The sequence below is a fragment of the Coffea arabica genome, chromosome 7c, assembly GCF_036785885.1.
Source record: "Coffea arabica cultivar ET-39 chromosome 7c, Coffea Arabica ET-39 HiFi, whole genome shotgun sequence".
In the NCBI taxonomy this organism is placed as follows: domain Eukaryota; kingdom Viridiplantae; phylum Streptophyta; class Magnoliopsida; order Gentianales; family Rubiaceae; genus Coffea; species Coffea arabica.
In genome coordinates, this window is record NC_092322.1 from 5,997,238 (window position 1) to 6,020,228 (window position 22,991).

Sequence of the window (22,991 nt, forward strand, 5' to 3'; positions counted from 1 at the left end):
ATAATTTTGATTGCTACTCTTGCAGTCAAATCGGATATGCCCTGGTAATTACGTGCTACTATTATAAGCTTTCTGGCTTTAGATTCCTGACTTGTTCAAAACTACTAGTAATTAATTACATTCCAGATCCAAAAGACATAGGCTGAACTTCTTTTGTGGAATTCATCGACGCGGACCTTGCAATGACGGTTGCTTCTTGTAACCCCACAATTCCTATACCCCGGTGTCTTTCTGTCTTAAAATTTGCGCGTCTTTTTTCTTCAACAATAATTTTGAAAGGGAGACTTGCAACCAAATTTTGAAAGAGTTCCAGCCATATTCTATGAAGCAATAAATGAAGCTAAAGCAGCTAAGGTGGCAAAAGAGCAAGTTGAGAAGAGAGAACCTGGTGGGGTTTGGTTTATACGCGATGGCCATTCACCAGATAGATATTCACTTGTTGCAACCCAAAAGGAATTAGCAAGCACCGTATAACCTACTTCTGTGATTTCTAAAATTCCCAAGATTTAGAAAGTAGTTTGGCCGAAAGCTGACCAGGTCTCCTAGCTAGGCCTGGCTTTGGCACCAGGCAGTACTGCACCATCTGAAAATGCAACCGTATCAGCAGCTCCTCCTGACCCTCTGCTCCGGTCTTTCTCATGTAGGCATAATCTTCCTCGTAGCATTATTTCATAGTCCTGTATCCATGCATGCATACGATCACCGGTACGAAACTTGCAGTCAACCTCTCGGCTGTGGCAACCTGGGATACCTTGATTACCCCTTCTGGGGAGGGGACCGGCCTCAATTCTGCGGGCATCCAAGTTTTGAAATAGATTGCTTAGATGGTGATTATGCACTGATCAATATAACCTCATTGACATATGCAGTACGCAAAATCGACACTGCTGCACAGACTATGATCGTTGCCAGGGAAGACTTGCTGTACGCCTTTTCTTTTTGTCGAGCAGAATTCGTCAACACAACCATTGATCCGAACCTTTTCAGTTATATCACTTCTGATGAGAGAACTTTATTATATGTCTATTACGACTGCAGTTCGAATTTCAGCCGCCCACTTCCTAATTCTTTTCATTGCGAGGCAGGAGCAAAGAACACCACAAATTTTTTCACCACAAACACGAAACTTGCTCCCAGGCCCGACTGCAAGTCTATGATAACTGTTCCGGTTGATCGGCGAATAGCTCAGGTCATAGGGAACACTACTAGAGCTACAGGAAATGATCTAAATGAAGCTCTTTCCGGTGGTTTCCCGTTGAGATGGATGGCCAATAATACAAGCTGTGATTTCTGCATTGCATCAGGGGGCCGTTGCGGGTCCATTCCTAATTCGAACACCTTCGCTTGCTATTGTCCGGATAGATCTTATGCATTTTCTTGCAACGACGATCAAACTGGCAGTGGTTCGGTAACTGGCAATCAAAGCATTTCTGGTACAATTACTCCTTTTTGGCTGCGAATTCTTTGGAGCATTATTTTGCTTGTAGCTACAATTGGCTGATATTGTAGATCATTTGACTAAGCATACACTATTTTCTACTAAGCATAGAGTATTTTCATGGCTTTTAGATGCTTATTATTCTCCTCTTTCTTTTCTTTTTGGTGGGTTCTGGGACTTTCTTGCTGAAAGATTTCGTCTTTGTTCTTGTTGGAACAGGGCATCGGGGTCGGATCAAGCTTGCAATTGGTAAAGTAACATTTAAAACTAATGTCAAAGGAGATATGGGAATTTTTCATATTTTCACCTTAGTCGATCTGTTTTGATCATTTAAGCTTAATGCAGGCCTTTCAGTCTCACTTGGCTTGGCTGGGATTGTTACTTTGTCAGCTGCTACAATCTACGGCTACACCAAGCTAAAAACCTATAAAAAGCAAGACAAGGGAAAGAACCAAAAGGTTGAAGCATCCTTCAAGAACTATGGATCTCCAGATCCAAAGCTATATAGTTATTCAGAGATTAAAAAAATAACCAACTCCTTCATTGATAAACTCGGACAAGGAGGATGTGGCAGTGTGTACAAAGGTAAGCTATCTGATGGCCGTTTGGTAGCAGTAAAGGTTTTGAGTGATACCAAAGGCAATGGAGAGGAATTCATCAACGAAGTTGCCAGCATTAGCAGAACTTCGCATGTCAACATTGTTACTCTTTTGGGATTCTGTTACAAGGATGACAAGAAGGCTCTGATATATGAATTCATGCCAAATGGATCTTTAGACAAGTACTTATATGAGAAGGGATCATCCAATCCAAGTCTCCTCTTGGATTGGACCACCTCACACAAAATTGCGGTAGGCATTGCCCGAGGATTGGAATATCTACACTGAGGATGCAATACAAGAATTGTTCACTTTGATATAAAACCTCATAACATCCTTTTGAGCAAAGATTTCTGTCCCAAAATCTCTGATTTTGGCCTGGCTAAATTAGGTGAGAGGACTCTGAGCATTATATCCATGTTGGATGCTAGAGGGACACCCGGATACATTGCTCCTGAAGTATTTTGTCGAAGCTTCGGTGGAGTTTCTCATAAATCCGATGTTTATAGTTATGGAATGCTGGTCCTTGAAATGGCTGGCTTAAGAAGGAAGGCTAATGAAGCTGACTCAGAGCAGACAAGCGATAAGTATTTTCCATATTACATCTATGATAATCTGGAGCTTGGAAAGGACCTGAAACTTCAAGGTGTCATGAGTGCAGAGGACGAAGAGATAGCAAGGAAGATGATTTTAGTCGGATTGTGGTGCATCCAGACAAATCCAACAGACCGTCCACGAATGAGCAAGGTGGTTGAAATGCTGGAGGGTGGCCTACAATCGCTGCAAATTCCCCCCAAGCCTTTTCTGTATTCTCCTCCAGCTAAGGAGTCTGCAAAAGAATCTTTGGCATCATCTTCACAATCTTTTGAGGAAACAGAAGGTGACTAGTTGAGATTAACCATTTGTCTTTCCAGTGATGGTTGCCCAATTGTTCGAGGTTTGAATGCAACAAGGGATCTGAGCTGCTGGACTCTTCTGAAGACGGAGTTCCCTCGGGCTGTATACTCTAATTATAAGTGAAACAGGTTTTAGTTTTAAAGAGGTATTGCTGGCAATGCAAATGAGTATATGGAAGTTAATAAGCTGTCAAATTAATAATTAAAAACTAAAAATGTAAAGAATTTTTCCAGCATCTGAAGCCAATGAACTACTATTAACAATCAATGAATCCTACAAAACCCTAACAAATCTTGGCTGCAACTAATAACTACGTCACCTTTTCTTTGTGGTCCTTCCATTAGTTTAACATTTTGAGCTTTTAGCGTATGCAATTCTTGTACTTTGTAAATGCACAGAACCGGAAGAGCAACATGAATATTTTGGACACGATAAGATTTTAGTCTCAACATACAGCAAGTCACCAAAAAATCCTATAATTTGACTCAGCATTGAGAGCCCTTGCTGGAAGAAAAATTGAAAACCAGCTGTCCCAGAGACCAGCACAAATGTCACTTGATATTAGAGTTCTAAATCCTAATCATCATACTACTGTACCAAAAATACTAAGGTATAGAATGCAAGATGAGGCATTAAATATCTTCAATGAATGATGCAAGCCCAGGTATTGTCAAGTTTCACCTGTACTTATTCTGACAGCTTCGACTCAAAGAAGCAGCAATCCAATATTTCCAGAAACCAAACCTCATAAAACATGAGATCTTAGCAGAGAAGGTAAAACTGATATATTTTCTTGTGGCGCTGCAGTCTCATCCTTTCCAATTTCAGATATTCCCATCAAATCAATTTTCCTCTGCATTAACTTTGCCAATTTAGCACAAGAATAGAAGTCGACAGACAGTATACTTTGAAGTAAATCTCTTAGCACAAAAACATTTAGACAGTTGCAAATAGATGTAGTAAATAACAAATCATTGGTGGAGGACTTCTCCCAGGTATAGGTATATTTATTTATTGTTTGGTTAATGGTGAGAGTTGATTTAAGAGGCTTACCAGCTTGAATTGCAAATCAGATACCATCTGCTCTCTTTGACGTGCAAAGAACTTCAGAGACTAGAAAAAGCAGCAGACAAAGAAGAGCCACAAAATGAAAATGATGAGTTCCAGCTCTTGTATTAAGGCACAGGTAGGTTGCAAAAATATTTCACAGAATTGAAAACCTGTACAAAGATAAAGAGATTACTTACACCAATTCTCTGCATCTCAAGGGACCTGGACAATGCTTCTCTCCTACTTGGAAGATTTAAAGGTGCCAACTTTGGGCGTCTGTAATTTTTTCCACGATACAGAATGATGGAATGTCCTTCTTTATGCTTGTCAACAGAGACCAGTATCCCTCCACTTTCAGCCTCAAGAAATTTGGCAGTATAAACCACTTGGGAGAACATTTTCTGCATTGTAATCACCTTCACTATTTCTCTGTGCTTCCAGTACTGATGCAGGCTCTCTATTACACCATTGAAAACCCCACGCCTTCCTGAAGTACAGACAAAATGAAGCAGGATACATTTTAGTACCTAATTAGAGGCAAGCACAAAAAGTGTAAGAGAAACAAGGCTATGATGTAGCTTGCAGCGAATGCCAGTTAACCATTTAGACCAAATAGCCCAGGAAATGAAAAAGAAAAAGAATGACACCCAATTAAATACAGAGCAATAGATTAGTTAGGATCAAGCAGGAGAAGATGCAAGGGAGCAGTAAGTATGATACAAGCTCTTGCTTACCAAGAACTAAGCTGCTGACCATTTTTAACCCCATTTTTCGGAGACACTCTCTCTCCTCTTGTGTCAGCATTTCCTGATCTGTATCTCGCTCTGCAGGTCTCCACAAGGAATTTAGATCTGCTAATCTTTTGGCTGATTTCTCTATCTTCTTCTTGAGCTGCAAAATACAGCAGTATTGCAAATTTAAGACATAAGCATCAGAATGCAATATGAAGAAACTAATAGGTAATATCCCACAAGAAAAAGCTTGCGCTGCTGATCTCTCAGTTCCCTTTCTAGTTGTTCCTTCTCAGCTTCCAGTTCAACTTCCGCCTTGCTGTTTCCATGTCCAAGGCCCAAATGTTTTGATTGAATTCTGAGGAATTCTGATAAAGTTCCACTATTAGCAGACTTGCTTGATGGTATCTGAGTAGCAGTTTCACTTGCTCTTAGCCGTGCACTTTCTTCCATAAGTTGGCATTCGGTGAGCTCCATTTCTCTTATTGTTACTAGTTCTGCAACTCGAGAAGGAAGAAAGTCCTTCCCTCTATAAAGGATTATAAGAAACTTATTGCGTAATAACAGAATTCCTCCAGTGAGACACTGCATGACAGATTAAGGATCTCATAAGATGCTTATCCAGAGAATCTGAATAGTCAGACAAATTCCAAACAGCATGACCTTTTTAACTGTAGCTTACCTTAAGCTCATAAGCCATTTGCTTATTGTCTGTGTTTGGAACTCCCCACTTGATAGCAATTTTTGCAATATGACATTTCTCCCAAAGTTTCAAAATTGCTGCAGCCAAGCCTTGAAGTTTTCTATTCCTTCCTTCAGGCACATGAAGAAAAAATAGTTCAAGCCCAATTGAACACTGCCAAATAGTTCAGTAAACAAATAAAACATTATTTCTAACAAAATACCAATGGCGTTAAGGACATTCCCCACAAAACATTTCATATGCTTTATTTGTGATAAATTAATTATTACAATCTCCCCATTTTGGTAGAATCATCATAGAAGAAAGAAACTTAAGTTCACTGAGATTTTCTTCCATGATTTAAAGACATAGGCAGTAGTAATTTAACTCAGGCCTTGAAAGGAAATGAGATGCATAAGATATTGTCTACCATACTACCATGTCAAATGCACATATAAACGTTTACCACTGTGTACCTAAATGACTGCATTTTGTTTTCTGTCTCAGTTCAAAAATACCTCAACACAAATAGAGGCAAGTCATGTTCGTAGGTTGCCACGTACATGCATGAAAGCATAACTGCCTGTCATATGAGTATAACAACAAAGACCTTCAAGTATAACCAGATATCCAGGGTAAGTAATTTAACAAGAATGAAGCAGTGATCAGAAAGCATAAACAGGAGAAAGCATGAATAAAATTTGTCTGGTGTTGATCAATAGAGGCAAGAAATTACCCAGTACAAAATGAGTTGGCAATGGGCGAGCAAGCTTCCTTAAGTACGTAAGTTCATCATCTGTCAGCTGTGATCTAGCATGGGGAGGGCAAAGCCTAAATGGAGGCATAAATCCAGGTAGCACTTCAGGAAGCAAATCACCATCTACTGGCAAAGGCTTTCTCCACCACCAGTCATAAAAGCGAGGTCCTAAGCCATCCAACAATCTATCAGCTTCCTTCTCGTAAAGTGACCCATTCATCAGTACATTCTCCTCTTTCTTATCCATTTTGCTCATCATTCCAACCAGACCATGTTCACTAGAGTTAACTTCAAAGGCAATAATCGTGTCTCGACAACAGTTATCAAAGGAGGTTTTCAAAGCTGACAAATAATTGCCCCCTCTATAAATGACAAGAGCATGTTGCTTTCTCCACACTACAACTCCTCCAGTTTTCATCTGCTTAGCAATTAAACAAAGCAGAATGATATTTAAAAGGGAACAACCATAGATAGCCAGGCGGATGATAACAACAGATTCAATCATGTTGACTGATGGTATAGCTTTTTTGCCAGTCAAAAGAACGTAGAAGCCAATGCTCACCAGAACTGAGTTGATTTCATATGGATTCCAACTGTTTCATCCCTAATGACTAACGAGGCTACACCTTAAACCTTTTGCATAAATCCTAAATTTACATTTCTTTAGTAGGATTTAGAACATTTTTTTTCATGAGAAATGAAGTCAAAGGAAAAATCTCAATTCCAATAATCTCACCTAGGAAAAACAGGCAGTGGAAGTTAAGCTAACCTTGTTAAAATAATTTATAGGCACATTTCTAGATTAAGAGCAGAATGCAGATGATAGAAGTTGAATGCCAAGTCAAAAGATGAACAAACAACAAATGAACTTGTTCATGATAAATTAACAGAAGTACGATAATTAAACTAAACCTCTAGAATTTCTTGTGCTCGGTCCATGTTTCGACACAAGGGAAGATCAAACTTGAGCATTGCAAGTTCATTGTTCTTCCAAATAGCATGAACTCGATGAACAACCTCTTGAGTCACTCCAGCTTTCATAACCTTCACCCATTTCCTCATCCTTGAAGCCTCATCCCTCAACCTATCGAGCAATTCCTCATCAAGGCTCAACTCAGCAGCAGTCACTACCTTCTCCTTCTTCACCTTCCAAGTCACCAACTTCTCACCCCTATCCCATGGCATTTTGCCGCCAAATTTTGCCTTCCCTTCTCCTTCAACCTCTCCCAGTTGAAAACCAACCTCAGATTCTTCCACAATCTTCTGAGCGTCCATCTTTTCATCTTCTCTCTCGGATATTAATCCCTCAACATATGCAGAGTCCCCACCTCCCGAGAGCTCTCCGGGTGAGAATATGAACTTTACCATTTCAGGTTTTTTGTGGGTTTTTTCTAAACTTTTGCTGTCTTGAAGTTTCTTAATGCCTTTAAAAATCTTCTTCATTTCTTTCTTGCCTCTCCCAGCACCCATTTTACCAGTAAGAGCCTGATCAGGGTGGTGGTCTTCAATTCTGCCAAAGTTTGAGCCTTTTTTGCTTCTTGGTCTATCAGAGAGGTTTAAGAATTGATTGGGTTCAACAAGAAGAGGACCCTGCATCCATGGAGCAGTTGGGGCTTTGATAACTGAACATGGTTTTGAAGTAGAAGGCTCTGATGATGATAAGGATAATTCCTCATTCTTGGGTTCAATGCCACTGCTGCTCCCGATGTTGTTTTCGTCATTGATGGTGAAGAATTGTGTGGAAGGGGGAGTTAAATTAGCTGTTGGTGGACGAGAAGATAATATTGGTTTACCAATCTGGCCGGAATTACAAGAAAAATGGAAGGTATTTGATAATCGAGGGAAAAACAATGTGGGAGACATGACAGATTTCTAGTTGGAAGGAGGATGATATAGTAGTCTGTCGTCGCGATATTTGGTCTACTTTACTTTGAAGAGAGGCAGAGAGCTCAGTAGCTGAGTAGCCGGAGCCTCGAGGGCTTCTCTTTTCCAGTGCAGCAGCAGAGACGATGGTAATATATAATGCTTGATCGGTTGAGCCGTTTTTCTCTTAGTATTTGTTTTTGTTTTCGTTTATTGGGTTATTTTTAATCCCTATTCTACTATTATTTCAAGAATTTTTTTTTTATTGTTTTGAGAATACTCTTTTCGGAAATTTGACCGTCCGATCGTACAAAGCCGATCTTGTTGGGGATGTAATTCTATGCTTCGTTTTAAAGGCCAGAGGAATCAAAAAAGTTAGAAATTCATCCAAAAAAACTCGTTGATTTTATACTGCATGTCTAAAGAAATGTACTGATTGATTTTATACTTCTACGGTTGATACCATCATGTTCTGTAAGTTATTTAACGTTTTACCGAAGGAACATTAGTTTGCCTTGCCAGTTGCCCCTGGATCAGAAGCCAGCTAGTCATTCAGTTACCTTCAGTGGCACTGCTAACCGTAATGAATTTTGGCCATCTTCCCATTTCCAGTTACAGCAATCACCGCAGCAAGGAAAATCTTCACAACCAAGGGAAGACAACTAAATGAAACTTCTACATAATCATGTCGTAAACCAGCACAATTTATATTATCTACCTCGCATATAGAAACACTAACACAAGAATGAGGTCTTCCCACATCATCCTTCACTTAAGTGGAGAAATCCAACTAAACAACCAGGCTAAGTACCAGAATTCTATTAACTTTGTAGGACAACCGGCCCCCCTTCCCCCACCTCCCTCAGCCAAAAACAAAAGGTTACAAAAAAAAAAAATTTCAAATTACACATTACGACTTCTTGGCCTCATCCTCCTCAGGATCGCGAAGTGTGTTAAACATCCAGTCCATCCATATTGTGTAGTGGCCGTAATTATGGCGATATGTGGTGTGGTGAATTGTATGGTAACCAGCACCCATTACAGGCCATATTTTACCGTGTATGCAGTCATGGATGTTTGCAGTCCATACAGCCTCCATGAATAAGAGGGCTATGTGTGTAGTAAAATGCATGGGCAGTAGGAAGAGAGCTACCACATGTGGTACTGCCTGCAGTATGCCGTCCAGTGGGTGGAATGCCAAACCTGACCAGAAGAGTTATAGCTCGTTAGTGTTTGATCTCGTAGAGAAGCAACCATGAATATAACAAACAAAATAGCATATCATTATGTCATACATTACTGTGCATTAATCCAATACTGCCAAACTGAAAGTCACTTAACAGAAGATAAATAAAGAGACATCCGCAAGGCTTTTTCTCCCACAAACAAAAGATAGATAACTATAAACAAGAAAGTTGTTAGTTTTAGCAACATTTAGAAGACCAAAGAGAGGAATTAACAAGTCATACATAAACACAAAATACCAATTTTACAGTAGAACAGAATTTTACCATGCCTAAAAGCGGACAAAACAGTTAAAAAAAAAAAAAAAAAAGCACCGTTCTTTCTGTGCAATTACATTATGAGTTTCAAAGAAAGCCAAGATATCAGTCCAAAGACATGGAACCCTTGTGCAAGCCACAGCAGAATCTGTTTGTGGCACTTGCTGAAGATATCTATTTCATTGGCTTCAAAAAGTTTGCAAGGACTTAGGGCTGAGTGCACCATTAAAAGTTGTGCATGTGAAAAATATAGGAGTATAGCACAAGGATGTATCAACAGAGTAGCATTCTCAGTGTTCCATGGCCTTTGTCAGTTTCATCTTAACCTGATTCCATCAAATACAAAGTTGAAATGATTTTGATGCAAAGAACCTAGAAAATTGAATAATACGTATCGACAATTTCGAGTTTTTCAAATAAAACTCGAATATCCTTGACCAGAGTTCACGAATAGCCCGCTTGACTATCACGACCAGTTTACTTGTCCAGCTTACCACGTATCTACAGTAATCATTGACAGCACATGGGGATATCCAAGATCACATAAAATTGGCACATGGGACAAAGTGACCAATAATATGTCCTCGTGGAATCTTTTGTTTAAGCAAGTCTGAGATTTATGCAACTTTTTAAGCCCAAAAGTTTATGAAATACCATAGAAATTTATAATTTAAGCAGAAAATGTCGTCATTGTTTGTCATCATAAAAGCATTTTAACTTCAATTCAAAGAACACAAATACAAGTAACTGCATAAGGACTTGGGACTAGGCAATTGGCAATGAACCATATGGCAGAATGTGTTTCATTTTTGGAAAACCAGCTTTGCCACAAGTTTTGTTATCTGAAACATGGAACTGGTAATTGAAGTTCACCAGAAACAGATGCCCAAAGGGAACATAAGTAGCTGGCATAAAATATGAGTACAACTCTGCATCAATAAATCAGACAAACAGCATTTTGTTGGCGTCATAAAAATACCAAACAGAGCAAAGCAGAAGCTAGTATTTCTGACAGTAACATTCATTCACTAAAAGCTACCACACTGCTTCTGTCAATACAAGATTCACAGATGCTAATACATACCAGCAAAAGGAGATAGCGTATTCTGCTTGTTGTAGATGTGATGAGTGGCATGAAGATACTTGTAAAGAGGCTTTATGTCATGCAACTCTCTATGCATCCAGTAAATTCCAAACTCCACAAATACAAGATAAGCACTGAGATATAATAGGTAGGGAAGCCAACCAACATCGCTTATTCTCGAAAAGCACTTTGTTCGTCCATTTTCAATCATGTGCTCAGAGAGTGTGGGAAGAAGAGTATACCAAGGCATTGCTTTCATCGCCACATATATTTGCAAGAGCATGGCTTTATTTGAAGGGATAGCATCTGCAACCGAAGCTTTCATCAGGACTAGAAGTAGAAATGTCCTTAATGCTTCTAATATAGCAAGACTGAAAGCTAAAACATGGCAGATTAAATTATAGCACATATTGCACTTTAAAGTTGCCTTTGTTTTAAAATATAAAATAATAAATGACGTTTTTACTTATCCAGCAAATGATGCTGACAAAATATTGCAGAACACCTTATGAGCTCATAACTACACATAACCTTGATTCAGAACTAATTTGGTTTCTATGTTATGAAAGATGTATTTAATGTCCAACGGAACCTAACCAAGATGAGAAAAATCATATGCTGTTTGCATAGCCTACATAAGGAAGACTATTTCTTTTCTTGCACAAAAACATATTGGATTCTAGTGGTCTTTTTTATGCACTTCAAAATTTTGAAAGGAATTATAAAAGCCCCTGTACATACAGTCACAAGTTCACAATGTGGCTTTATAACAAAGGCCTTTTAGCTTTTTGGTACGGCTTTTGAGCTGTCATGTACTCACACTCTGAAAGGATGTCCAGCCAGCACTTCCCTTGGGGGAAATTATCTTGCCCAAAAAGTGAAGATTTACGATTATATTCTTTACAGTAATAACCACACATTAGAAAGTGAAAGACAAGACAAACAAGATACTAAGCCCTAAAGCAAGTAACCTCTTCAAGAAAATGATATGAAATACAAGTTCCATCTCATGTTACATAGACTGTCTTATACCCTTACCACTGTAACTAACCGCTTCAATTTTATCTAACAACTGAGATGAGATCTTCATCCTACAGGGCTAAGTAAATCCCTATTCTCCCGTTAAATCTATTTAGGGCCATGTCATCTGCCAAACTATTCCCTTTTATTAATCCTCTTCCACTAACTTTCCAAGTACAAATCATATCGGAGGTTCAGTATATCAATGAATCGATGAAGTCAATTTTGATTCTATTCTTCAACAATTGTTGCTATTAGCCAAATGTGAAGGAAAGGCGGAGGACTAGATGATTGAGAAGGACAACTAAGCAGATAACTTGAGTGTTAAATACATGTAACAAATTAACAGTCTTTTACATGAATCACATCAGATTTTTCCAAAGAGTTAGTTATTTTAGCAAACAGGGAAGGACAATCAGTCAATTAACTGCAAAGGAAAGGGAGAGGGGTGGGGAAGATCAGCTGAACAAGCTATAAATTTTTTTTTTTAAATACCCACTGTTATATAAATGTGGAATGGTCACCCACTGACGCAGACATGCATTGGCGGCAATAGAATCAGTGAGAAACTGAATAGAAATAAATTCTTTTTAAAGCATAATAACAATGTCCATGCGATTGAGCGACATCTGTTAGTCCAAAAATTATGAAACAGAAAATATGCATCTTTGACCAAATAAATACTAGATCGGAAATCAACAGTAGTACCATTTTGCAAGAGAAATATTTGATTGCGTTTGAAGAAAAATAAGTAAACGAACAATAAAATTGATACTGGAAAAGAAAGAACCAACAACGACAAGATGTTCTTAATTGGAAAATGGATTCAAGAACATTTTGAAAAAAAAAATCTTACGAGAAAAAATAAGTCGGGATGCAAGAACCTTTAGGAACGTAGACATTTCGGCTGAGATGGTAGATATACAAGCACCAGAGGAAGCCGGAGATGAAGTAAAGTAAGGTGCCGCCAATGTAGTTGCGGAGCCATCCCCGGAAGAAGTGGGGGAGAGGAGCCCACCATCTCTCCGGCAAGAGAGAGGCCAGAACAATGTCGTTGTGGAAGGACGTCTCCTGCACAAACAGCCTCAAATATTCCTCATCCATCTCTATATATCTAGTCTATCTTCTGACAGAGCAATAGTCACGCCGCGACCGTCGCCGCGAGGAGAAGGATGGGGTAGCGGAGATTTAGAGGCAGACAGATGAGAGTAGTAAAGTACACTTGATATGCAGCCGAGTAATAACAAATTATGGGACAGTGCAGTACAGTACAACTAGGGTGGGCGGTAAATGTCTAAAAGTCCGCAGTGAGTTCGCGGTGCACATTCACTGCGAAAACCAGGTTTGAACCTCCGGTCCGGTCTACAATTCAAACGAATTTTAACCTCTTCTGGTGGTCAACTTACCTAAGACAAACTAGTTAGAGTCAATTGAGTTGATGGGGCAACATTGAATGACCACCAGTATACGTTTTTATGGTGAGTAAAAGTTTGAGCACAATCAGTTTTAATAACTATCATGGGTTTGAGCATGTCTCGAAATCATAAATCTTACATTAGTAACAAAATTCAAATACATAAACCCTATGCGAAGAAATGCTCCATCCTTACCATCCAAACTAATTTATGTTGGCACTACCATATTAAGTGAAGTCCACTTATCTTCTAGTCGTTTTTTTTTTGTGTTATTTTGTTATCTTTCATGTGAATCGTGCCTTGGAATTTCTGTCCCTTTTCTTGTCGTGCATTGTTTCAATATGTGATTAAATCTTTTTTAAATTTCATTATTAGCATACTTTTCTGAACTAAAAATGCTATAATAATTATTTTAAAATTGTAAAATAATCTTTTCTTAAAAACACTCAACTTCTAATCTTATGTTATCCATCTATTGTAGAAATAAATGTGATTGTGTGCGGTTGTTGTGTTTTTTTTTCTTTTATGGAAAAAAAAAATAGATGTTGTTTTTGTTACATGTTTACAAGCATAATCATAATTTGGTTTTTTTTTTTTTTGTGTGTGTGTGTGGAAAGTACGAATTTTTTGTATTAGCAAAATGTTCTAAACAAACGAATAGTTCATCTAACTTGCACCGAATGTTGTATAAAAGGTTTTAGCAATCAAACACAACTACACCTTTCATAATTGCACACCCCTCGGTCCATAGTGGCATTCCTCACTGACATGAATCAACTTCTGATGGTACATGACGTTTACCCTTTTAATAGTCATATGATACATTTTACAGTTCTAAGAAGGCGCACAAGGTGCGATCATACTAGGATTAATGCATCGGATTCCATCAGAACTATAAAATTAAGTGTACTTGGACGAGAATAGTGCTAGGATGAGTGATTTCTTGAAAAATCCTTGCGTTGTACCCTTTCCTTTTATGCAACTAGCATGGGGAAAAGAAAATAGGGATATAATCATAGAATCGGATTTGAAGGTGGAATTGGAGCTGATGGTAGAAGCAGCGGCCACATCGGCTTACCATTATTTGGTTATAGATAAGAACCATGAAGAATAGAGAATGGTCATGCAAATTATAACTGAAGAAGCGCTGAGGTTCCCGGACCGAGCTGAATTGAGGAGCTCGGTGTGCTGACGGAAGAGCTGGTTCCAAACCTGCAAAACAAACAAGAATGAGCCGGCAAGGGGGCCCGAGGGTTGTCCCCGAGAGCACTCCGACGGTCAAGTTAGCTTTCCGATGAATAGGGTTCACGGGAAGTAGAGACAACCGGGAGTAATTTGCCAATAATGAGCGTACCTTGTATAATTGATGTGTGCTATCATTTATACCTGTGAGAAAGTTTGACCTCCGTACGTTTCGGGACCTGCCCGGAATAGTCCACATCCCGCACCCAGGGGGATTCCCCCCGACCTCTGCGGGATGGCCCCCCAAGTCCTCCTGGAGCCCTAGCATCAGCGCGGCCCAGGGCGGCTGCCAGGGGCCTGGGGCCGAGGCCCGGCTCGGCCATTCCTGGGCTGCCACGTGTCTAAGCCCAGGATGGGCCTCTGCAATAACATATCTAGAAGGAAGGGAATAGATGTGCAGACTGGCAAGCAAGGAAGCAATCTAGCTACAGCTACCAAATGGACTGATAGAAGAACCGCCAACCGGACTCGGGGAGTTATTAAGAGCTGATGTAATTGAGGTCACAGCTCCATGCTTAGTACCGTGTTAAGAGGCAGTTGCCTCTCATTTGTATCCAAAAAAAAAAAAAAAGATACATAAAACTGAAAATTATCCAAACAACGCTGCTAAAAGCAGAAGTGTTGAAATACGCTCTTAGTGGAGGCAAGGACTGGGGAAGCCTATCAACAAGACAAATACGAGAATAGAATTGCCCCAGATTAAGATTTTTTTTTTTCTTACTTTTTCTCTCATCGGAAGAAGATAATGTGCGAAGTCAATTACACAAATATGAGATTTCCACATAAATTATGAAGAATGAAAATAATATGATAGATTAGGGTTGACAGAGGACTCGACTTTGACAGGTCCCCCAAATGTTTAAAGCACCAAATGTTTGACTAAACGGGTATCCAAAAAACACTTTATAATTAATTTTTATTTTAAAATATAATTAATTTGGAATAAAAATCTAACTACAGTGACCAGTACTTATATACATTCATATGATAAATTAGGTGTAATATATATTTGTATATATATACATATATACAAATATATGAAAGTAAATATTTTAATTAGAGTTATTTTCACTCTTGTATAGCATGCCTAATTGAAAAAAATTAACGAATTGTGGGCTATTTGGGTTTTACTCATATTGAATATTATATTATATGTTTAAAAATTATTCCTACTTTTAAAATAACTTTAAAAAATAACTAATCTTATCTTAATGATATCTAAAATAACTTTAAAAAATAACCAAACTTATCTAAATGCTTTCTATGAAATTATTATATGGAACTATAGTAAAAAATTTTCAAATCACAATTATTAAAATCTTACATATTCCATAAATTACTCCCTTTCATTACCATATCATTGATTAGTATTCAAATTATTCATCATCTCTTCCCTTAATTTTGAATTAATTTAATACAAAAAAGATAATTAACCGTTACATCGATTGATTTACCAATATTATTGGAAACTAAATATTTATTGATTAAAAAACTGAATTGTTCGGTCTTTTCTACTCAATTAAATATGAATATATAGTTCTAAATTTATGGTCATTATAAAAATTTAAATTATCTAAAAAAATATCTACCTAGTTTTTTTATAGGATATATTATTTGATATATTCTATCATATTATAGTGAAAGTATGTAACCAAATTTTTAAAAATTAGTAAATAATTAAATATTTAGAATACATTAATTTTTTAAATTAAAATAAATGAACATGTAGGATTGTTGTTAATTTTCATATTTAAATTATTTATATTTGCATAAATTCACAATAAATAAGAAAAGAGACCGTGTTAAGGTACGGGCAAAATTCTAATTTAGATTTGATAATGAATACCTGATGGGTACACACTAAAAACAATCTTAGGTAATAACCTTAATATAATCTGAATCCACTTAATTAACTTGAGAAATAAGGGATGCATCAAGCTGGCACATTCATGACAGGCAGCATTAAGAGTTGGACCTTCGCATCATAGCTACCATATAGTGTTAAACAAAAAGATTCCCGGCAATGTTAGTGCCATTCTGTAAGTATCTTAATAAGCTAAGAATTAAGGATAATGTTATTTGTATTCCCCATATGTTATTTGCATTCTCACTATCCTTTTTTTTTTTTTTATTTTGATGAGACCACATATCATCCTATTTCTAATTTCATCTCTTTGTCTATATGTTAATTTTACTAGATTTTCTCTTTTATTCTAAAACCAATTAGTTATTCCATTACACATTAAAATAGCTAATTTAAAATTGTCACTAATATGTATTATGTATTTTTCTACGAAAAATTCATAAAATTATATGATGTCAAAGATCAATTTAGCGATGCAATATGAACAAATTCGAAACTTCAAGCACAAAAAAATAAATAAGTAAAAAATCTCAAGGGTCAAAGATGACCAAAAATTGAGTATCACTATAATGTCTTATAAATAGGATACTAATACTTTAAAAAATCTACTAAGAATAGCTCGTATAGCTACCATAGATGGACTGAAACTTTCTAGTATATTTTAACAAAATCTTATGATGCAATGGAACCTTAATTGTATTCATAAAAAATCTGCAAAATTGAAATTGAAATTGAAATAAGAATATGAAAAATAAATTAAAAAACAGTTATGTAGATTTAGAAAAAGAGAGGCAAAAGTTAAATTTTTTTACCTTTTGGACATGTATGTGCCCAACTTCCTTTGCATGTGAACACAAGATAGGGTAGGAAAAGAATTAATCACTAATTCGCCTTTCTTTTTGTTTGTTTATTTATTGTTTGGGTTGATTGTGATTCCCATTTACAGCCTATGTTGGTTGGTGAATTGAAAGATTTTATCGGAATACTGTTGGCGGAGACAATTTACTGCTGGCGACATAACTAGGTGCTTCAAGCAGTTTTGAATCAGTGATTTTTACCGGCCCCCGGGCGCCCGCGGGAGGGAGGGGCTGGGGGGGAGGGGGGTGCTGCGTGACTCGGATTTTTTTTGGTCAAATGAACTTTTTTATTTTTGTTACGCAATTAGATGAATCATGCTTATGGTTCTACAGCAATAATCACGCAAAGATGTTATCTATGGTGAAACATCTAATTCAGAAATATGGATCTTATCAAAAAAGCCACAGACTGCAACAAACGCACAGTTACAAGATTTGAACTAAACACTTTTGTTTTAGGCCCTCAACATTAATCGCTGCCACCGTTATTCAGGGAGGACTGGCAAACGTTGTTTGAGACCATAGTTCACTTAAAGCGTTTCTTACGTATTGTTAATCAACACAGTTTTCACATCAGCAACGCGCGAGAGATCTTTTATAATGAAATGGTTCATGATTATCAATTGAACCAACTTTTATTGACTGTTTGTAAGAGCAATAGTTAGTATATACACATCTGCTGTTCTAATGCATTCTATTTTTTTTTTTTCGTTTTGCATGCTATTTTACTTATATTTTAAACACATTTTTGAATTTTTTTTTTATATTTTCTACTTTTACATATATCAATCACACCACAAAAATGCTACAATAATTATTTCAAATAATTTTAAAAAAAATACAATAATAACGCCAATAAAGATAAGAAATTCTATTATGTGAAACACAAAAGAACAAGAAGTTTATTCTGGGCCTATTCTAGTGAGGGCTAACGAATAAAAGAGTAACTAAAGAACAGGTACAATGGGATGAAAAAAAATAAAATAAAAATGATAGTTCCTACATATATGTAATCCACTTGGAATCCTCGGTGACATGTTTTTCTATGCCAATTTAATACCACCTATAGTATTGTACCAAGTGTCCTGTTATTATTTACACTTTAATTTTTTAATAATTCAACTCGGTTTGGTTTAACATAAGTATAAATAATAACAGGACACTTGACACAATATTATAGGTGACATTGAATTGGCATAGAAAACATGTCACCGAAAATCCCAAGCGTAGATAGTCAGTTATAAACCAATATAGTAAAGAAAAAGGAACAGGGAATAACTAACTGAATCTATGAGTAAGTAATGACCAATGATGTTAATTAATCGTAGTGTAATATGACAAACGAGCTAAGGATCGAAACCTACCACCGATGGAGCAACCCGTAACAATGGCTCTATGGTATTTGGCAGAAATTTCCTAGCAAAGAGGAAACAATTTTTAGTCGTCTCTCCATTATATTTGCATGTCCTGCGTCGCATTCCATTCAAAAGCTCGTCCGTCACGTCTGCCCTTCCGTATTTCCTGGGATGCGAACCACCCTTGGACCAGTCAACCCATGTAATGCTCCTGTTGGAACTCATTTCTGGGTAAAGAATGTTGACCAACGTGGGCAAATAGTGTTCATCGTTGTAGCATGGTGCCAGGCAATACTGGTGGAAAACACGGTAGTATTTGGCGTCGGAGACAATTCCAACGGCGAGATCGCGATGGACTTCGAACCATTGAGACCCTTTTCGCCATTGCTCGATGGTAATCGTGGGAAACATCTGGCGGTTGTAGCGGCCGCGGCCTGGTTTCCTTGGGTCGTCGAATGAGCCCAGGAAGCTTTGGTTGGAGCTCAGGAGGTAGTCGTAAGCGGTAGTGAAGTTGAATAATGGGATGCATGAATCCGAGAGTAATACGAATCTTTGGTTGGAGAAGTCAAGGAGAGCATTTGCTAAAAGTCTTCGTTCGGCATCAATCATGTTTATTCTTCCCCATGATACTGGCTGCAGCAAGAATCAAGATTTGAAGGTGAGCAAATATTGCATGGCAAGTTAAATAAGTACTATAAACATGCACACCTTTTTTTTTTCTTTTTTTCAATAGCTGGTCACATACTGCTCATGCCAGCAAATAAAAATAAGATCTGCTACATAATTAGACCATAAATCAGGTACCCTTAGATTTCGGCAATTATATTAGTAAAAATAAAGAGGCTCTGCTTTGTTTGGATTGTGGTTTTTTCCAGAAAATTTTTTTACGTTTTTCGTGAATACATTTCTCAATCACTTTTTTATCTCACGTATGTCAAATCATTACAAAATTATTTGTCACAAATAAATCAAGCGAACAGAAACGAAAATAACATTAGACAAAATGATTTGCCTAATTGGAGCCCGCGGCTGTGGTAACTGGTTAAATACGACAAATACTAGAAAATATAAAAGGAGAAATTGAGGCAATGAAGTGCTATTTTCAGCTTATATAAGTGCAAACAACAATTGAAGCAATGACGGACCATCCTAACATGGCCAATAGCAAATATAAAATAGCTATTTGCCATTTTCGGCTTACTTAAGTGCAGGAATTGCGGGCAGTGCTACAATTTGGTGTGAGAGTGCTTCTCCTAGAAACGATAATTACAGATGTCAACAATTAGTGGCTGTTACTTGCCAACCGAGAGCACGCAAGTATTGAAAGCATTCCGCTTTTATTTGCCGTGTCAATTATGCAAAAGAATTTTGCAGTCAAGTCAACCATCGTTTTTTTTTTTCTAATTTTATTCTTCTTAGTCTACCACGAGAAAATGTTGATTGGTGGATTTGTACCATTTGGATTGCTTTTTTTTTTTTTTTTTTTCTTGGGAGCTTCTAGGAATTTATGTAGAAGTCTAGTGTGTTTTTTTTTTTCCAGGATGAATAGAGCATATGTGAGATTAAGAAAAAAAGTGATTGAAAATGCGTGAAAAAATATTTTTTCATGGCCAGTAGTACTAAAAGAAAATTTTCACAAAAAATGGTGATCCAAACAAGATATATGAGAAAACAAACCTTGCTAGGAATTCTTCTCCCGTAGAAAACAGAACCTTGAGGCCATGAATCATTGTAGGAAGGATGAGGATGCAGGTAAATGGAGTAAAGCCCTTGATAACCCTTGAAGAACTTCTCCCACAGAGGAGCAAGAGGCAGAGGGCCTGGTGTCAAGAACATAAATGCCACCTTAGGCAAAAACTTGTGAGGAAATTCTTTGATTTGTGGAACCATCGAAGCCCTCCAAAACAACTCTTCATCAGTCATGTTATGCATCAACGATGCCTGCTCTCTCAAAGATACTACTATTGCGGTAGAATTAGAGGCACCATTTGAAGTATGATCAGTAGAAAGCACCGCTATTGACTTTGGCGGTGGAGGTGGCTGTGGAGGGGAATATTGAGGAGGTTGTGATGCTAACGATGATGTTTGAAGTGTTGTGAGCCGGGAAGATAGCAGAAAAGCACCAGGGAAGGTGAAGGAGAAGCTTTTGAGGCACAAGGTGAAAACTAGACCGACCGATAAACCAATAAGAAAGAGAAGGGAATTGAAGACATAGCTACTTGTTTGAGAATTAAAGCGTTGTTTGCCCATTTTTCTGGGTCATAGAGGCATTGGATTGGAGAATAGAGAATATGAGGAGGGATGGATGATGTAAATGTGGAATTTGGACGAGTTCTGTTTGCTAAATGCCAAAAGAGTGGACTTGCAACGTAAGTTATGCATTCGATCGCGCCCCTTAAATTATTGCAAAACATCGAATTGGGTCTTACGTAGCATAGCCGAGAGCTAGGAGGTCGTATGCCGGCCGTAAGCGTACTTCCTAGGATGGTTCGTTTTCGTTGGGATTATTTTAACTCCCACCTTTCTAACCTATGAACTCCTAGCAAGTCGTCCTAAGGGGTACCGTTTTCCAGCATTATTTATATTGAACCACTTGTCCTAAGAAAGTGAAAGGATTGGAGAGAAAAAAAATTTCTTTTTGCTTTGGTCATCCAACTCTCCACCCACGTAACGTAGCTGGTACTGAAATAAGAAGGGCTTTCTCAGGATCATTCAATTAATAATGCAGACTACAGTACAGAAACTTATAAAAGCAAAAAAGAACAGGTGAAGCCGCCAAGTAGTGTTAATAATTTTGAAGTTTCGGAAGTTGAAGTCGTCAAGTCTTAATGATTTTATACAGAACTCCTGAAAGGTGTTAGACCAGGATTTTAGCAACTTGAAAGAACCAAGACCACAACTGTTTTACTTGCTCGTAACTTCAGCCACTGTCGTGTAGTCAAGATCAAATTACAATGACCAATGCATTCCAATGTGCTGCATATTGTGCTGTGTATAACAACTCGAGTTGAAAATGCGTTCTTGTAGTTTTCAACTGGAGTTGAAAATGCTGTGGATAATGATTCATGCAGATGCCCATTAAAAGAAAGAAAAGGCGAAAGGGCGCAGATCAGATCAGCACAGAATTCCAGAGCTTGGTCAAAAAATAAAGGGATAATTTTAGAAACCTCCCCTGAAGTTTCTAACAATTTCATTGACCTCCCCTATGGTTTTGAAAATGGCATAAACCTCCCCTGAACTTATAGTTGTAGTAACATGATCAGCCCATGTCAGAAAAATGAGCATTAAAAAAGTATTTTGAAGAGTAAGATGATATTTGTGTTCCATATATGCCCTTTTTACTTATAATAACTTGTATTAGTAAATAATGAAAAATATTAAAAGACATAAATAATTAGTAAATTCTAGTAGGTGTAAGAGCTATTAGAAAAAGTGTTGTAGCAACAACTTGAAGTTTCAGTTTGCACCAATGGCTAGTGCAATGGCGATATTTTTAGTTTCTTTCAAAAGCATATAAACGGCTCAAGGAACTCAAGGAATAATTTATTTTTAGTGTGATTATCTGATTTTGAGGTAATAAAAAGTGGCAAGGCTGGAACAACCAAAGGCTATAGTTAACATGATACTCATCATAAATATCACACTAGGTGTTGTATTTATATTCATCCAAGTTATAAAATCAATTGGATAAACTCTTGTAACAAATGTAAAAGTGCCACGACATTATACCAGCCATTTTAAGTCTTTTCTAATTATATAAGAAGTAAACCAGTAGTACTTGTCAGTTAGATTGTATTTGACAGAAATGTATGACTGAAATTTGATGACTACTACTACAACTTTACTAAGAGATAATAAGCAACAACATATTAGTTGAACTAGTTAGTAAGACAACATAAGTCACTTGATGTTAGTTCAAAATTGCTATAATTGTAGCAGTTGTAGTACTAAATAACTATTGCTGCAATCCAAAATAGTTTCAAAACACCATCTACCCCAAAAGAATGAAGCAGGTGGTAAGGATTGCAAAGTCAAATTTCATGACCATTGATTGTTTGTCACTAATGCCAACCATATACAAAAGCATGAGTAGCATGTCAATAATCTTAATGCAAATCAGCAGGTTTTAACCTGAAAGGAGCCATGCTTTTTTCCTTCCTTTTCCTCCATTTTTCTATTTTCTCCAAGGCTGTCCTTGGGTTGCTCTCTGAAGTCATGTCGAATCACAAGAAAATGGCATCATATTGGTGCATCAATTAGTGTCATTCTTAAGTGCAATTACATTAGCTTATTAGAGATAGAACCATAGTTAATATCATTTAATTAGTTCATTTATTTAATGACCTAATTATATTTTTCCAGAAATTCGTTTCTTATCAGCCTTTTATGCATTAGGGCAAAGCAGTAAATTTATTCCAGGTTACATCAGCAATGGGCCCCAAAATCAGTTGAGGGGAGGTTAGTGTTATTTTCGAAACCTCAGGGGAGGTCAGCGAAATTGTCAAAAACTTCAAGGGAGATTTCTAAAATTATCCCAAAAATAAAAGTAAGAGCGTGAAAGTGATTTAGACCTAACACTCTTTAACGGTATGATAGGATGCGCCTTAATTCGTGAATCCTGTAAGGATTTGTCAA

At 37.3% G+C, this 22,991-nt stretch overlaps 3 protein-coding genes and 1 pseudogene across 9 annotated transcripts; 1 reads left to right on the forward strand and 3 right to left on the reverse strand.

The window, feature by feature from the left end:
• Nucleotides 1–59: 59 nt before the first annotated feature.
• On the forward strand, nucleotides 60–2,965 carry LOC140004409 (LEAF RUST 10 DISEASE-RESISTANCE LOCUS RECEPTOR-LIKE PROTEIN KINASE-like 2.1; annotated as a pseudogene).
• LOC113698377 (chloroplastic group IIA intron splicing facilitator CRS1, chloroplastic-like) lies at nucleotides 1,958–8,201 on the reverse strand. Of its 6 annotated transcripts, none has more exons than XM_072057359.1 (10): nucleotides 7,067–8,200; nucleotides 6,134–6,572; nucleotides 5,398–5,528; nucleotides 4,956–5,300; nucleotides 4,719–4,875; nucleotides 4,182–4,471; nucleotides 3,987–4,047; nucleotides 3,616–3,801; nucleotides 2,937–3,034; nucleotides 1,958–2,866 (listed from the first exon to the last, which is right to left on the reverse strand). In XM_072057359.1, exons 1-8 carry the CDS (start codon nucleotides 8,015–8,017, stop codon nucleotides 3,680–3,682), a joined length of 2,496 nt encoding a protein of 831 aa, XP_071913460.1. In that variant the 5' UTR covers nucleotides 8,018–8,200; the 3' UTR covers nucleotides 1,958–2,866; nucleotides 2,937–3,034; nucleotides 3,616–3,679. The 6 variants fall into 6 exon arrangements, with proteins under 6 accessions (XP_071913460.1, XP_071913458.1, XP_071913459.1 ...); XM_072057357.1 differs by having other exon boundaries at nucleotides 2,937–3,043; XM_072057358.1 differs by having other exon boundaries at nucleotides 1,958–3,034.
• A 473-nt stretch (nucleotides 8,202–8,674) lies between these two features.
• On the reverse strand, nucleotides 8,675–12,857 carry LOC113698009 (delta(7)-sterol-C5(6)-desaturase). Of its 2 annotated transcripts, none has more exons than XM_027217668.2 (3): nucleotides 12,508–12,857; nucleotides 10,604–10,909; nucleotides 8,675–9,220 (listed from the first exon to the last, which is right to left on the reverse strand). In XM_027217668.2, exons 1-3 carry the CDS (start codon nucleotides 12,725–12,727, stop codon nucleotides 8,928–8,930), a joined length of 819 nt encoding a protein of 272 aa, XP_027073469.1. In that variant the 5' UTR covers nucleotides 12,728–12,857; the 3' UTR covers nucleotides 8,675–8,927. The 2 variants fall into 2 exon arrangements, with proteins under 2 accessions (XP_027073469.1, XP_027073470.1); XM_027217669.2 differs by having other exon boundaries at nucleotides 12,480–12,678.
• A 4,991-nt stretch (nucleotides 12,858–17,848) lies between these two features.
• Nucleotides 17,849–20,736, reverse strand: LOC113698736 (glycosyltransferase BC10-like). Its single transcript, XM_027218658.2, has 2 exons — nucleotides 20,034–20,736; nucleotides 17,849–18,989 (listed from the first exon to the last, which is right to left on the reverse strand). The coding sequence occupies exons 1-2, from the start codon at nucleotides 20,604–20,606 to the stop codon at nucleotides 18,348–18,350; spliced, it is 1,215 nt and encodes a 404-aa protein (XP_027074459.1). The 5' UTR covers nucleotides 20,607–20,736; the 3' UTR covers nucleotides 17,849–18,347.
• Between the last annotated feature and the right edge of the window lie 2,255 nt (nucleotides 20,737–22,991).